The sequence below is a fragment of the Parus major genome, chromosome 22 (assembly GCF_001522545.3).
Source record: "Parus major isolate Abel chromosome 22, Parus_major1.1, whole genome shotgun sequence".
NCBI lineage: Eukaryota > Metazoa > Chordata > Aves > Passeriformes > Paridae > Parus > Parus major.
The window spans coordinates 1653883-1669041 of NC_031790.1; the positions used below are offsets into that span (position 1 = coordinate 1653883).

The window sequence follows — 15159 nt, forward strand, 5'->3', positions numbered from 1 at the left end:
AGGAAATACTTGAATCCTTGCGCTGTGCCTTTAACTACCGAACATCTGATTCCCTCATCTGGCAGATGGTCTCTGAGCACAGATTTGCATTCATTGTCTTGAAATCTGTTTTCGCGTTGGTGTTATATAGATTTCAGAGGCAGATCTATACGCGGATCAGAATACAAAAAGGCCAGGAGGAGAACATCGCCAAGGCAGGGCACTTTAAAAAAATAAACTAAAATAAATGCAGACCTAGGTACGGTGGAGGGTCACGGCGGGCCGGGCTGGGAAGAGCTCCGGTTTCCTTTAATGGGAAATGTTGCCTCCATGGGATGTTATAAAAAGTTTTAAGGTGAGAGCTGGCAGCTCTCAGGGTGTAACTTTGGGGTCTGTTGGGTGCCTGGCGGTCTCGGGCTGGCTCTTGCCCTGCCCGCAGCCTTCCCCGGACCCATTTCTCGTTTTTCATTTTAAATCCCGCGCCTGGAGCCCAGCGGGCGCTGCCCGTGCTGCGGCTTTGGCAGGACGCTCAGAGGGACAGAGCTCGATGCTTTGGGGGCACTTTGGGTGTTCTGGGCCAGGACAGGTCGGGCTGAGGCTGCCGGCACATCGCGATAACCCCGCGGCTCCCGTGCCCGGCTCCGGCTGTCCCGGGACGTGCGCGCTCCTCCCTCTCCGGCCCCGCGGTTTCAGCGCACTCTGTGCGGGCTGGGGCAGCACCGCTCGGTGCGAGGCTGCCGGTCCCTGGCCGTAACCCATCGCGATCAGCCATCGCGATAAACCCGCTGTTCCCCTGCCCGGGCTTCTGCCGCGAGGCGGGCGGCGGGTGCGCTCCTTGCAGCCCAGTCCCGCAGCTTCAGCACGCTTTATACGTTCTGGGGCAGCACCGTTCGCTGTGGAGCTGCCGGGCTACGACGATAAACCCATCACGATATAAACCCGTCGCGATAAACTCGCGATTCCCCGTGCTCCAGATGCGCCAGGGTGTTTCCATCCCGGTCCAGCTGCTTTAGCACAGTTTGCGCGGTCCGGGGCAGCACCGCTCGGTGTGCGGCTGCCGGGCTATGAGCACAGCCCATCCCCAAACCCCTATCGCGACATCCCTATCGCGACATCCTCACTGCACCAGCCCCGCCGGGCGCGCTCCTTCCCCCCGGCCCCGCGCGCGGGAGGGCGCGTGGAGGGGAGGGGGCAGAGCGCAGCCGAGCGGCTCAACCAATGGCGGCCAGCCATGCAAATGAGATGCCCTTATTTGGCGCGGGGCCCCGCCCCCCGCGCGCCGCCCGCGCGCCGCCCGTAAGCCATTGATGGCGCGGGAAGGGCCGGGCTGGGCGCGGGTGGGAGCGGCCCCTGCCCCGCTCCGTCCCTGCCTCTCGTGCCCATTCACCGCTGCTCTCCCCTGCCTTCCTCCCGGATCAGCCTGCGGCCAAAGCCTTCTCCCCGCTGTCTGCTTGAGGAACAGGTGATCCTCCTTAGCGGCCCGTTTCTGGATGCGGCTCTCTCGCCTGAGTGTGAAGGATGATGATACCAGGCGAGGCTGAATCAGCGTAACTTTTATTTGGCAAGAGGAAAAACTTTCTTCCCCGTTTGAAGGCATTAAAAACGCGTAGCGTTAAAAAGCAGAAGAAGTTGGTTTTAAAGCTGAACTTCACTTTCCTGGGATTTGTGTGTCAGATTCAAAGGCTGCGTCGTTTTCTTTTTTTTGTTTTTTTTTTTTTTCCTCCTTCCTTATCTCCCAAAAGGAAACTGTTGCTAGTTGGCATAGACTTTTTAAATGTTTGGAATTCAAGACACGTTAGGAAGAGGACCAATTCTGAAAGATAAATCTCTAGGTTCTGAGATGGATTCCGTCAGGTCCTGGGTCAGAAACGTTGGGGTTGTGGATGCAAACGTAGCAGCACAAAGGTAACCGTGCCTATTTCTCTCCCGCTTTTGCCCTGTTTGTTTTTGGGTTTTTTTTTAAGCAAACCTTTTCTTTATGCCCTGTTGTTTGCATTTGATATTAAATTATATTTTTTTCCTCTCTGTCTCCCTCCCGGTCTCCTCCAGTCAGCGAAAAGTGAAGGCTGGAGCTAGAGCTAGGCAGCAGCGCTCCAAAACCGGAGAGCATCAGGAGTCCTAAAACCCAATGCGGGGCTCAGATGACAGCGAGATGGGATCACCCTTTTATTTTCTGCCCCAGGAAGGTGTGTGGGGCCCTGGATCTGTTGTTCCCAGCGATCCAGGGTACCCCTCCCTGGGCTACACAGCCGGACGGAAGGGGACCAAGTTAGAACGAACTTAAATGTAGATGTCAAACCCCCGCTCCCCCGGCTCGTCTTGTTTTGCTTAATTCATGGTGGGCATCGCCGAAATCTTCACCCGCGGGTTCAGGACAGGCAGAGCAGGGGCTGAGGGAGCAGGGGAGGGCACGGCCACCGAGGATCCCCGCGGGCATCCCGTGCCCGCCCGCCTGGAGCACCTGCCCGAGCATCCGAGAGCTCTGTGCTGAGCTGAAATGCTTCTGAACACCCCGAAACTGGGGCCTGGCTGGTTGCTTTCCGCTTCTTTGGGCGGCTTATCTCCCTTTACACCCCCCTTTTGTTTTCTCTTCCCAGTCAAGTCACAGGGCACTTACCCCAGTCTCTTCCCGTTAGGGGTAAGACGATGAAAACTCTTTTAGGGGTTTTTTTTGTGGTTTTTTTATTTTTTTTTTTCATTGCTCTTTGGATAGCTTAAAAAAAAAGCAGTAGCGTTGGGAAAGGCTAAATTTGCACCCCCGGGGATAAGCCTGGTTTTATTTAGTATTAGAGACAAGGTGAAGGGCATGGAACAGCAGAGGGGACTTCAGCTGAAACAGGGACGGTTTACAAATTGTACATCCATGCCCCCAGCCACGGCCTGATCCGGCGGCAAGGTTTTCCAAGAGCCATGGGAGGAGTTATCAGTTTTATGAATGTCGATAGAGCGTTTAGTAAATACGGCTGATGGGGGGGAAGAGGTTTATCCTTGAGGAAATCGAAAGTAAAAGGAAACAGCTCCTAACAAGACTCCACGGGAGCGGTGGAGGTGCAGCCGTGTTGTGCTGCCCGCTGGCATCGCCAGGTTTTTCTCCCAGCTATTCCTAAGAAACCAATAAATCCCAATTTTCACACGCAGAACCAGAGGAAGCCCCAAGCTAGGTGTAGCCGTGGCGGATGTGGTGAGTTCACACCGTACCTCATTGGCAAGGAAAACATCTGTAGTTCCCCGAAAGAGTCAAATACTTTTGCCAGTGCTGTGGAACTATTCTGGGGACTAAAACCCAAAGTTGTCCAGCTCTTAACTAATCTGGCACATAGGTTTAATCTGTCTATTAAGTAATTTGGAGGTGCTCATGTGCACGTATTTTCTTCGCAGTAAGTAGAAATTTGCTTTAGGGAGAGGGAGCAACAACTAATTTCACAAAGAAATAAAGCTGAAGTCAGGGATATTGTGGGTAAACAGAAGCATTTGAATCTTCCCAAGCCGGGAAATGCGTGGGAAACATCACAACGTTTTCTGCAGTCAGACTTTCGCAAGGGCTGGTTAACCCGAGACTAAATTCTTTCAGCTTAAATGAGATATTCGATTGGCAGGGATCGGTTGAAGTAAGTCAGCGACTGAAGTCAAACTTCGCTGCCGGGGGAAGTCGCTGCTCTGCTCCAAAGTCGTTGTCTCTCACCAAAATCGAGGTGCCCCGAGCTGACAGCAGGGAAGATTTTTAGGGTCGCTTGTTTTCCCCTACAGGAAAAGGGACCGGGATGTGCAGAGAGCGCTTCCAGAGCCTCTGACACGTTCCGGCCGCTTCCCAGCCCGCTGCACTCCGGCGAGGAGCCGCGACAGGCGGGGAAATAAGCAGAGGGAGGAAAGCACCCGCTGCCCTTAGCACTAACCCTTCTCTGAGGATTGGCGCTGTCCCCAGGCTTGGCAGGGAGCGGGGCCACGCTCCGGGGCGAGCCGGGCTCCAGGAGAATCGGCCGGCGGTGCCCGGGGCAGCCCGAGCGGGCTCTGCCTTGTCTCTTGTTGTTTTGCCTTTACTGCTGCACAACCTGGTAATGTCTTTGTCTCTCCCCCCTCACCCCATCCCGTGTGTTTCCTCCACAGCGGAGTAGCTTTGTCCAGAGCCCACTTTGAAAAGCAGCCACCCTCCAACTTGAGGAAATCCAATTTCTTTCACTTTGTTCTGGCTCTCTACGACAGACAGGGGCAGCCCGTGGAAATAGAGAGGACAGCTTTTGTGGACTTTGTAGAAAATGATAAAGTAAGGCTCCTTACTCTTCTTCCTCTTTTTCCTCTCCAATTTTGATCTTTTCCCCCCGCTGAGCTGCCAACTCCTAATACCTGTTGTCCCTAATAAAATCCAGCCGTGGTTTGGTCAGGGTTCAGGTGCTGTGGTAGAGCTGTAGCTGCTGTAGTTAAAAAGGGTAGGAAGCCTCTGCTCTGTATCAGGAATTTCATTCACCTATTAAAAATAAAATAAATAAAATTCATGGGGGATAAATGAATTTATTTTCTTTTTTATCTCCCACATCTGCCAGGTTTTATTAGTACCCAAACAGAAATGGAACCTGACCTGTGATATGTCAGATTATCGTTGAGCTTGATTATATGTATTTCCTATGGCTCCAAAGTCAATGGCAGGACTTGAAAAGCATTTGCTTTTGGATTTTAATTCTATGTCTTGACCACTTTGCATTTTTTTAATTACTTTCTTAGCCATGAACAGGATTTTTATTGAACTGTGAATCATAAATAAGTATCTTATAGGAAATTACATTTTAAAAAATGCATAAGAAACATCCCTGTACCACAACCTTCAGGAAATAAATATAAATTTTGACTCAAAGTAACACTACTGCAAAGCGGTGACCACAGTAAAATCAAAAGCCATTGTGTTTTCCCCCTGTCAATCTGCTTTATATTAACTGATTTGAAATGCATAAATTCTTCTCAATGTATTGCCTTGTAAAAGTTGAGAGCATAATGGCAAATAAGAGAGGGAAAGAAGTTCTTGAACTCCTACAGGAAAAGATGTCAGCAGTATTTTGTAGTTTGTCCTGGGTCACTTGGAAGGTTAATACATCCCAATCAGTGGATTCACCTCTTAGAATTTTAATGAACTTTGTTGTCACTTCCATCATGATTATCAGCTCTTGCATTTTAAATGTGCCAAGTGTAAGTTCTGGAAGTATTTTTTTTCCTTTTTTTCCCCCCTTTTTCCAAATTCCCTTTCAGGAGCAAGGCAATGAGAAGACGAACAACGGCACACACTACAAACTCCAGCTCCTCTACAGCAACGGTGAGTGCCCTTCCCTGGCACCTCCTGGGGGCTGTGCAGCGAGGCAGGGGCTGGCTGGAGGTGCTGTGATTTCCAAAATATCCTGAAATTCCCTTGCTTTGAGGCCCCTTCAGTGCAGGGATGGGCCCTGGAGTTTCCGTGGGCTTGGGAAACAGAACTACCTGGGATGCAGAGGGTGTCTGGAATGGGTTTGTTGTGCTGCTTTTAGGGCAAGATGCCCGTAGGATGTTATTTATCCCTGCTCTCCCTCACTCTAGGTGTCAGGACGGAACAGGATCTCTATGTGAGGCTCATTGATTCTGTCACCAAGCAGGTGAGCAGGGCTGATGTGTGCCAGGCTGTCCTGTCCCACCTCATCCTTCCTGTTTGCTCAACATTTCCTCGCATGTTTTTCCTTCTCTGCTTCACTCTGGTTTCTCACTCAGCTCTATTGCAGACCTGTTTTGGAGGGTAACTGAAAATTGTGCTCTTAAGTCTCTTTTTTTTCCCCCTTTCGTGGACTGTAGGGTTTTATCCACTTTGTAGCAATTTTCATGTAAAGCTGTTTTCCCTGCACATAAAGGGGAAGGTGTTTATTTACAGGCGGTGGTGAGCAGTGCTAAAATCCCTTCCCTTCACATCTGAATATCCTAAGGAATAAATAACCCCCGATGCTCCTGCCTTACCCCTTCTCTTAATTTTTGTAGCCCATAACTTACGAAGGCCAGAACAAGAACCCCGAGATGTGCAGAGTGTTGCTCACCCACGAGGTCATGTGCAGGTAAGATGAATTTATTAACACATTGCTTGTGAGCTTCCCTAAATGCTGGAAGAGCCTCTCCAAGGAAATTTTAGCTAGGGAGAGTTTGATTTTGTTGTTTGTTGATTTTGTTGTTTTTTGATTTTGTTGTTGACTCACAGAGGGTCTTTGTGTAGGAAGATTGCTCTCTTTACGTGGGTAATACTTACTTTGGTTCAAAACAGATATTTGGGGGGGATTTCTGGTTTTTTGTTATTCATTTTTCCTGAAGGAGGCAGGAAAAAGCACAGCTGCACTATTTTTGTTTAAAGTAGGCCGTTGCATGTGTTGTTTAAATCAAGACTTTTATGTGCTTATCGCTCATAAAACTTCTGCTCACCTTATAAGAACGAGCAGTTTCACTTCTATATTTTTACCTGGAAACTGCAAGATGGTCTTCATGTAATTTCCTTTGGTGAAATATTTTAATTTCCTTAATTAATGTGGTTTCATTAATATTCTTTAATTTGGGGCAGTTCTACCCCAAAAAGAAAAATCCCTTAAATCCTTCCTTTCTATACATGTGAACAATATTTAGGGGCCTTCTACTTTTTAATTAAAACAAAAATCCAGACACTATTTTTAGCATTTAAATTTATAAATTAGAGGGTGAAATGACTCAAGGATGTTTTTAATAACTTTTGTATAAGTCATGTACCTTATGTATGTATGTTGTGCTTCCATGGTAACTTATTACTTCTGTTCTCGGGTAATTAAATTTTTTTTCAATACATATAATAATGCAAACAGTCAATGTTCTTATATTAAAATGTGTTAAAATGTGCATAGAACATTCATAAAACAAGAGGCAAAACCCATTTGTGACCTTTATTAAACACAGTTTGTGATTTATTGTGTCAGTGGGAGAAGGTTAAGCTGTTGGACTCAGGGTTGCTTCTTTTAATGGTGCAGCTTGCTACTTGATTGTGATTTTTTTGGGGGTGTTTTGTTTTGTTTTTTTTTGTTAAAGAAACCTTTTAAGTAAATGTAGCAGTGAGAGAAGCTTATTTGGACAGAATTTTTATCAAGGGGAAGTCTTAGTTTCAGTACTTAATTATGTCAACAATCCCATTACTTTTTAATATGATAGGAATCAGGCGTTCAATACAAAACCAATGTATTGTTTCTCTGTTGTGCTTAGCTCTCATTAATTAAGGAAATGAGCTTTTGACCAATATTTCCATTTTTATGCCCAAAACCAATGTATATCACATATGAGGAATGAATTGGATGGGCTTCACAAGGACCTGGTGATGTAGTGGCAAAGATCAAAGGTGTATAAGTGACTTTCTGGCACATCTAGAACTCACATATATAATTATATATAAAGATAGATATATGTATGTATATAAATACATGTATATATGTATCCATGTTGTTGAAAGGTTTCACTGTAACCAGGTGAAAATATGAGGAGAAAAATCTGATTTCTTGTGGAGCTGGGCTGTGGTTGGTGATAACACAAGAGCAGTGAGCCCATTTCTTGTCTCCACTCTCCCTGCACAGAGCACGGCTCTGGTTTGGAAGTTCAAGTATTTCAGCACCTTCTGATCCAAATGGATTTGTTTGATTTAAAATTAATTTGGGCTTTCCCCTTGCTTCCTCTCCCTGCCTTTGTGGTATCAAATGCTCTGCTCAGCTTTGATATTTCTGAGCTCCAGTGATGCCTGCAAACCTCCTCCGTGCTTGATTTAAGGTAGCGTTGCACAAATCTAAGCCATTATTCTGATTATTCTCAGCTCTGCTGCTTGATAGATTAACCAAGGAAGAATTACAACTCAGGGACGTCCTTCCCATGTAAAACACAGATTAGTGAAGGGAATCAAAGGCGCTCTGTAACCTAATGAAGACATTTGATTTTAAATGTCGTTTTCCTGAAGTATCTCCGAGCAGGATGCTGTGTATTCTGAAGAGGCATTACACACATCACTTTGAATAATGCCAGGGGAATGGCTCCAACTCTAGTTAAACTTGACATTTTATTTTATTTCTTTTAAGTACAATAATCAAATCTTCCTCATTGTGTGCTGCTTAAGTGGCAGCATCAATTTTTAAAGCCCCTAGTTTAGTTTGCATTAGGAACAGTATATAAAATTTTAATGCACTGTACCCACTCTGCTGTCGAAATTGATGCCTGCTGCTTTTGAAAAGAAAAACAAGAAGGGTCTGTCTGTCTTTCTGCTCCTCTTCCAGTCATCCCTAGTTGAAGGCAGGATTTTTGGGAGGGAATTTTCTGTACATAACCACACACGGAGATATTTTTTGCTGAGTGGAGACGAGCGCCTCCGAAAGTGCCCGTCTCTCCCTCAGACAGTGACAGATGCCTGCTTAGCAGGAAAGTTGTCTAAATATTGATACGGCTGCACCAATCTGTCATAGCCATTGAAAGTTCAGCTCTCAATAATTAGTGCTTTCAGTGCTTCCAGTGAGAGGCTCGATTTATTCTTTCCCAATCTGAATTTTTATTTTTTTTTTCCATTTGCCTTCTTATGGCCTAACAGGAACAGTTCTTAAGAGGTGGGTTTGTGTGGAATAACACAATCCCGAGGGCTGGAAATCAAGGTAAAACACCCTCCTCTCCTGGAATAATTCCCCCCTTCCCAGATCATCTTCTTCTTTTTCTTCCAATTATCCTCTAAGAGGAAACTCGTTGTTATGCTGCTGCCAGCAACCCCCTACGCCCTCAATGCTCAGAGGGTTAAAAGGTATTATAATTCGAACAGAAGTAGTCTCAGGGTCTACAGCTGGCTAATAACAGAGTTGTATTGAGTGGAGCGAGCCCCACAGCTGTGACTTTCGCCACAAGGCTCAGACTAGACGGGAGCTCTAATCAGCTGGGCCAGGCGGCCACTGGGGCCCGTGTCTTTATCGGCCAGATGGTGTGAATTTAGACACTTTTGTTATGCAATTGCAGGGAGGAGTTGGGCAGAAGAAAACAAAACAAAGGCCACCATGCTGTGAGCTTATTTGAGTTTGAAATTAGAGACAGATTTTTTTTTTTTTTAAATTTTTTTTAATTTTGGTGTTGGGGTGAGGGGAGGGAAGTTGAAGGATTAATTTTAAAACCGTCTTAGTCAAGCTGGAGGAAGGGAAAGGATGGAAGTTTGGCTTCTGGGGTGCTCAGTTTGTAGGGCTGGGGTTGTCTCTGGGAGCTGTCTGGGTTTGGTTTTAGCTTTTTCTGGACCATTCTTAACACAAACCCTCATTTTCCCGAAGTAGACCTAATTAGAGGGGGAAGTAGAACAGCAAAAAATGTAGAAAATCACCTGAAGCCTTGATATTCCTTGTCCTAAGCAAATGAGCATCTCTAAAGGTGCGTTCCCAGCCCAACGCTGTAGCAGAAACATAAATATTGGTGAAGTCATGCCAATAATTTGCTTGAAGAGAATATTGAAGGCTTGATCCTGGACCACCAGAGTTTGGGGGTTTGGGCTTGGTCTGAAACTGGAACTTGTGAAACCAACCAAGTGGAAATGTTAGTGCTTGGATATGGGTCGAAACACCTGGAAATGGGGATTTAAAGATTTAAGAGGTATTTTTGCTAAAGTGTTGGGTTGAAACATCCTCAGTCCCGCTCTGATTTTTGTGCAAACAAGTCCTTCAATGGAAGTGGCTCTTCTCCCTCATCATGATTTTATTTCATATATTTGGGCTCAGAAAATACCATGGTCAAAGGGGAAAACGTTTATCACTGACAAAGATCTTTCCCCAGCTGTGATAGGAATGTCGATATCAGTAAAATATTTGGTGAACTTCAGCTGCAAGCCACAGGTTTAGAGGGAAAATGTTTGAATATCACAAACATAAAGTTCAGAACTGCAGTAATTGTGGGAATAGAAATAAAACAAGATGCGCTTGTTTCCAAACCCCAGCCGTGTTTTGCTCAATCTCACAGAATTCACCCTAAAACACTCTGGAATCACTACAGAAATATTTTAAAAGCTGGGTTCCTTTTTTTTTTTCTTTATTATAATGGCCTCTAAAGCAGCAAAGATTTTATTCCAAACGTTATTTTCCATGTGTTGCTAGATTGGACACGTCAAAGTACATCCCAAATTTATGTTCCTTTGAGAGGATTTTCTGCTCCTTTTTGTGGGGGGTTTATTATAATTTTCTACTTTAGAAAGCATCTCCCATCTTGGCTCCTGGTATAAAACCACTCCATTCCTTCTAAACACGGATTAAGCAGTGAAATCCATAAAAGATGCACTTAAAATCAAGTTGGGAGAAGGAGGGAGGGTGATTTTCTGTGCTGGTGTGAATTACCAGAGCTGCGCTGAAGTTGGTGGAGCCATGACAACTTACAGCAGCTACAGGGGCTGCCCCAGGGATTTTTAAATATTTAGTGTATCCTTTTATTTTAAAAGGAGTAGCATTGATGAATAAGTGCAGGTTTGAGGCAAGGGGGATGTAGGAATGTTGAAACAGTTAGAGCTGCTATTCAAACAGATCTGCTCCTTCCAGCTCATCTGGCTGGGCAGTTCCAGCCCCAGAGCAAGAACTTCCTGGAAACTGGAGGAAATGTTGGGATTTTTCATAGCTGAAACAGGTTTTTTTCATCTAAAAATGCTCATGTTAGGCATTTATAATTGAATTTTAGGCATATCAAGAAAAACATCCCCACTTAAGTATTTTATTCTGCCTTCAATGAATTCAAGTATTTTATTTATTTCTTATTTTAATATATATTTACTTTTTAATTTATTTATTTTTTATTTTATTCTGCTTGGGGTTTCCCCAGTTGGAAAACTGATATTTAGAATGCTTGAGAATTTTGCAAATGTATTCAGCACCCCTGTACAAAAATCCACCAAAGTTTCTCCATCCTATGTGTGTAAATCTGCACAGAAACCTCTGCAGAATGTGGGAAACATCTTCTGGAAAGTTCTGATCTGGTTACTTTTGAGGGATGTGGGAATTCTGACAGAGACTTTTTAAACTTTGGGGTGCTTCCATCCTCCCCATCCCATGCTGGCTTTGACTGAAACAAAAAATCTGAGAGTGAAAACAGCTTGAATCTTCTCTGTTGCTTCAGGTTATTAAAAGTGAGGATTTCAGAGCAAGAAATTTTTTTAAAATCTATTTAAATTCCTGGTACTTCACTACTGTGTGTGCTAGGAGCATCACCCATGTCAGTGATTATATCAATGGAAATAAAATAATGAACTCTCAATTTAATTTTTTTTGTTATTATTTATTATAATTAATATAGTTGAATATGTACTAATTAATGCTTAATCCTGAGGGTTAATCACTGCAACAATTGCAAAAGCCAACCTCTCTTCAGATCCTTTGTAGGATCTAAGTATGTTCAGTTTCTGGCTTTTCATGGAGTGCTGAAGTTTTCAGTCACCATATAAAACTTAGATATTTATTAATAAAAAATACGGTAAGGTAAGAAAATAATATTATTGGACTATCCCAAACCATTAGGTTGCTTATAGTCAGTTCTAACACCTTTTGATGGACTTTTAACCCCACATAACCCATTTGGTCCTGCCTGTAATGACATTATGGCATCTGTTAATCACTTATTAGACCTTTATAAATATCACCTCAGTCTCAAGTGGGGCCATATTGCTGTTCATTTTTGGCTGGTTTATTCAGAATGGATTAAAGGGAGCCAAGTGCCAAACTCCAGCTGGAACCAGCCAGGACTTAGGCGCCCAATTCCCTTAATTTTCCCTTCTGGAAAGCAGAATTTTTACCCTTTCAGCATATATCGAACACTGAAAGTTTTCTGACAGACTTTGAGCTGGTTCCTTGCTCTCAACTGTCCCAGTTGTTCTTTAATTTTGGATTTCTTTCCCTCTCCAGCCGGTGCTGTGAGAAGAAAAGTTGTGGCAACAGGAATGAGACTCCATCTGACCCTGTGATCATTGACAGGTAGGAGATGAATCCTCATTTTCCTGCAAAAGCATCCCCAAAATTGTTGTTTTTCACTTGGAATGATCTGAGGTTGTTTCTTGCTGGTTATCTGTTGATGCCTGACATCTGGGGACCTTGACAAAATTGATGTTTATTTTTTAAATGCAGTTCTGTTTTTATTGTGACTGAATATCCCATGTGTGCACCTGGAACGTTCCCCCCTCACCAGGGGTGGGATCCAACTGCATTTACTGAGACAGATAAAGCTTCAAGCAACCTGGCAGCTTCAAGAATGTCCTTTAACAAATGAACAATATTTTTGTAGAAATGTGGGGAGAAAGGGAGGGGTAAAAAGGCCAAAATGCAACATTAAATCTGACAGGTTGGGGATTGTGAGCAATTTTATGTAGAACAGCTTGGTGTATTACTCAGTTTCAGCTCCAGGTTTCAGTTCTTTTGCTGTTTTTAGGTCAGCAGGATAAATGGGGAGAGCAGTAGTCTGTTAAACCATGAAGCGACACTGTAAAAATTGTGTACCTTTGGGGGTGCTTAAAAAACTTCCTTGTGGAACCCACTGACATGGAAGGGTTTGAAATCTGGAGTTCAGCAAGGCTGAATAAAAGGGAAAATAAAAACAGGCAGAGCTGCTTCAGAAAGAAGCACACTCAAGGGCTCCAGAAGGGGAACAGTAAATAAGGAAAAGCCAGGAAGAAAATGTTTCCCCCCAGATTATTCTGTAGTAACTGTTAAAGGTTTCCTTTTCCCTGAAGCAGATGCTACAAGAGCTGGTGCTGGAGTGGATTGATTTTAGTCACTTTTTATGCCTATCTGTGTCTGGCCTGTTCTAGCTCCTTTCTAATAAGTTTTATTGTCACAGCGTTTCTTGTGGACTTATTTTGGCACTCAGAGCAGTAAAGCTGGCTTGAATAAAGATCTGCAATAATTTCCTTCTTTCTCTTTTTTTTTTTTTTCCCCATCACAGAGTTAATCTAAATCATTTTGGAACTCTGATGAGGTGATGTGTTCTCCTTTACCCCATGGTTTTCCCTTTTAATTCTGTGCTCACAAGTTGTGGTTGGGGCCAGAGCTGGAAGTTGCAGTGAAATCTTTGGGGAGCAGAAGTCCTGGATGTGCCATCCTGACCTTTCCTATGAAATTTTGAGCTTATTTTTGGCTGTGTGGATGCTTGGTATGAATGTGCATTTGGGAGCTTTCCAGCCTGAAGTCTGAATTTTCTGGGAAGCAGCTCAGGATGGAAGGCCCTGGATTTGCCCCTGGATTGAGACCTCGGCAGGGGCAGTTCCTACCCCAGCTGAATTTGTCATCCTAAGCCAGCTGCCTGTCCTCAATTCTGAGGCTTCCTTGGGGGGATTTGGGGTCTGCTATCAAATGAAAAGGAACCTATGAGGAAGAAGAGGGTTTTTCTTTCTAACCACGTGTGAAATGTGCATCACAAGTTGCCTGTCATGCTCAGCGAATCCCAACTTTTTCTATTTCACTCCAGGACCTCTCTTAACTTCATCTAGACCTCTCCTAATTTGTTCTGAGCCTAGAACTTTTTTCCTCCCTCCCCAGATAACAGCAGCAGGCATTCTCTTGCCATGGAAGCATCCTCCAGGCTCAGCTCCTTTCTGTGTTCTGGTCCTTCCCTTTGTGTGTGTCTCCATTCCAGGAGAACTCTGGGGCTCGGTGAGGGAAATAAATCAGGTGCAGCCTGATAAAGCTGCTCCATTCCATGTTAAAGGCAGTCCCTAAATTGGATTTAGGCACCAGAGAGAAGAATTTATCCCATCTCTGCCCTGCAGTCTGGAGGAGGCTTGGCTTGGTGAAAGGAGCAAAGGAAAGAAAAGGAAAATTGAGACAGAAGAATTGTAGGAACACCTTTGTGTTATGCAGAGCTGGGTCTAAGCAGTGTGGGCAAAGTGAAACAGAATTTCCATGGAATAAAATTCCAGAGTCTTTGAGATTGGAAAGGTCCCCAAGGTCATTCACCCATAACTCCATCACCAATATAGTGATTTCCCCTTTATTTGTTTCTCTCCCCACATTTTTACCTTCTGTATGCTGGAGGGAGACACAATTCACTGGTGTTCACCAGATCCTGGGGATTTGTATCCCTGTTTAAAAAGGAAGAAATAGTTTAGTGGGAAAAAAATGTCAGTCCTCTTGTTGTTGTTGGGCTTTTTCTTCTCCTTGAAAGAATTCCAAAAGTTCTGATGCTGAATAAAACATTTCTGCAGTGACCTTTGCTCTGGGGACTGGATTTAGATCTGAAGGCCCTGCAGTTATTTTTCCACTCCCTCTTGGAAATGAGAACGTTTCCATATGAAAGGGAACTTCTCTCCTGAAATTTAGAGTGTGTCCTCTCCTGCTGGCAGGAATCTGTGGGATACATTGGAATACTTTGGTTCCTGTGATGTTCTGAGCCAGAATTCCAGTGTAACTCTGGTCAGAATTTGATTTCAGAGTGATGCCTCTCATTTAACAGGGATGGCACAGCTCAGATCCTGCAGTGCTGCTATTACAGGTGTCCAAAATTGGGAATTCTGCTGGAAGGACCTGGGATTGAATTTTTAATCCAGAAGCACTCACACTCCAAGGTTTTGGACAACATGAGCCATAAGCAGTGCTCAAAATGTCACAGCAAACTTTAACTCTGTGTGCATAACCAGAATTAGTTAGAGCAAGTCGGTTCTGGTGCATTCCTGTGGTGGATCCCAGCTCTGGGAGATCCATCCTGGATTTCTGCCTTTTGAAGTTGGTCTCTGTGGAACTGGTTGGTTTAAGAGACATCAAAAATGTAAATATTGTCTTTTTCCCCTCTCTCTCATGGCTGAAGTGCTGGTTCTTGATGTTCCTGGTAGCTGGAGAGTGAATTTTGTGTTTCCTTGTTGGAAATCCCAGGGACAGGAGGTGCAGGGGCTGGGGGACTTCTGGGTGGAAGGGTGGAAGCTCATTCCTCTGAAGATGGCACTTCCAACTGAAAACTGTATTTTGTTACACCTGTGTGAGAATTACTCCATTTGTTACCTTTCCTATCCTGCTTATGAAAATAAAAAGAAACTTGGTGTTAGGATGAAGAGGTCATGGAAAATGCAAATTAATTTAATGAATCACTTTACTGCAAATTTTCTCTCATTGTAGGTGAGTAGTGTAGTTTTGGATATAAATTCATCAAATGGCAGTGATTTTTTTAAATTTTATTTTATTTGTATTTCTTGAAGATTCAAGCTCT

General features: G+C 44.3%; 1 protein-coding gene across 1 annotated transcript in view; it reads left to right on the forward strand.

The window, feature by feature from the left end:
- The first annotated feature begins 1309 nt into the window (after positions 1-1309).
- Positions 1310-15159, forward strand: part of EBF2 (EBF transcription factor 2) — a 118559-nt gene continuing 104709 nt past the window's right edge. Inside the window, exons 1-6 of the mRNA XM_015648621.3 lie at positions 1310-1884; positions 4084-4240; positions 5215-5278; positions 5536-5591; positions 5965-6038; positions 11874-11942. Of these exons, the coding sequence (XP_015504107.1) occupies positions 1754-1884; positions 4084-4240; positions 5215-5278; positions 5536-5591; positions 5965-6038; positions 11874-11942 (551 nt within the window). The 5' untranslated portion in view covers positions 1310-1753. The remainder of the gene's footprint in view (positions 1885-4083; positions 4241-5214; positions 5279-5535; positions 5592-5964; positions 6039-11873; positions 11943-15159) is intronic.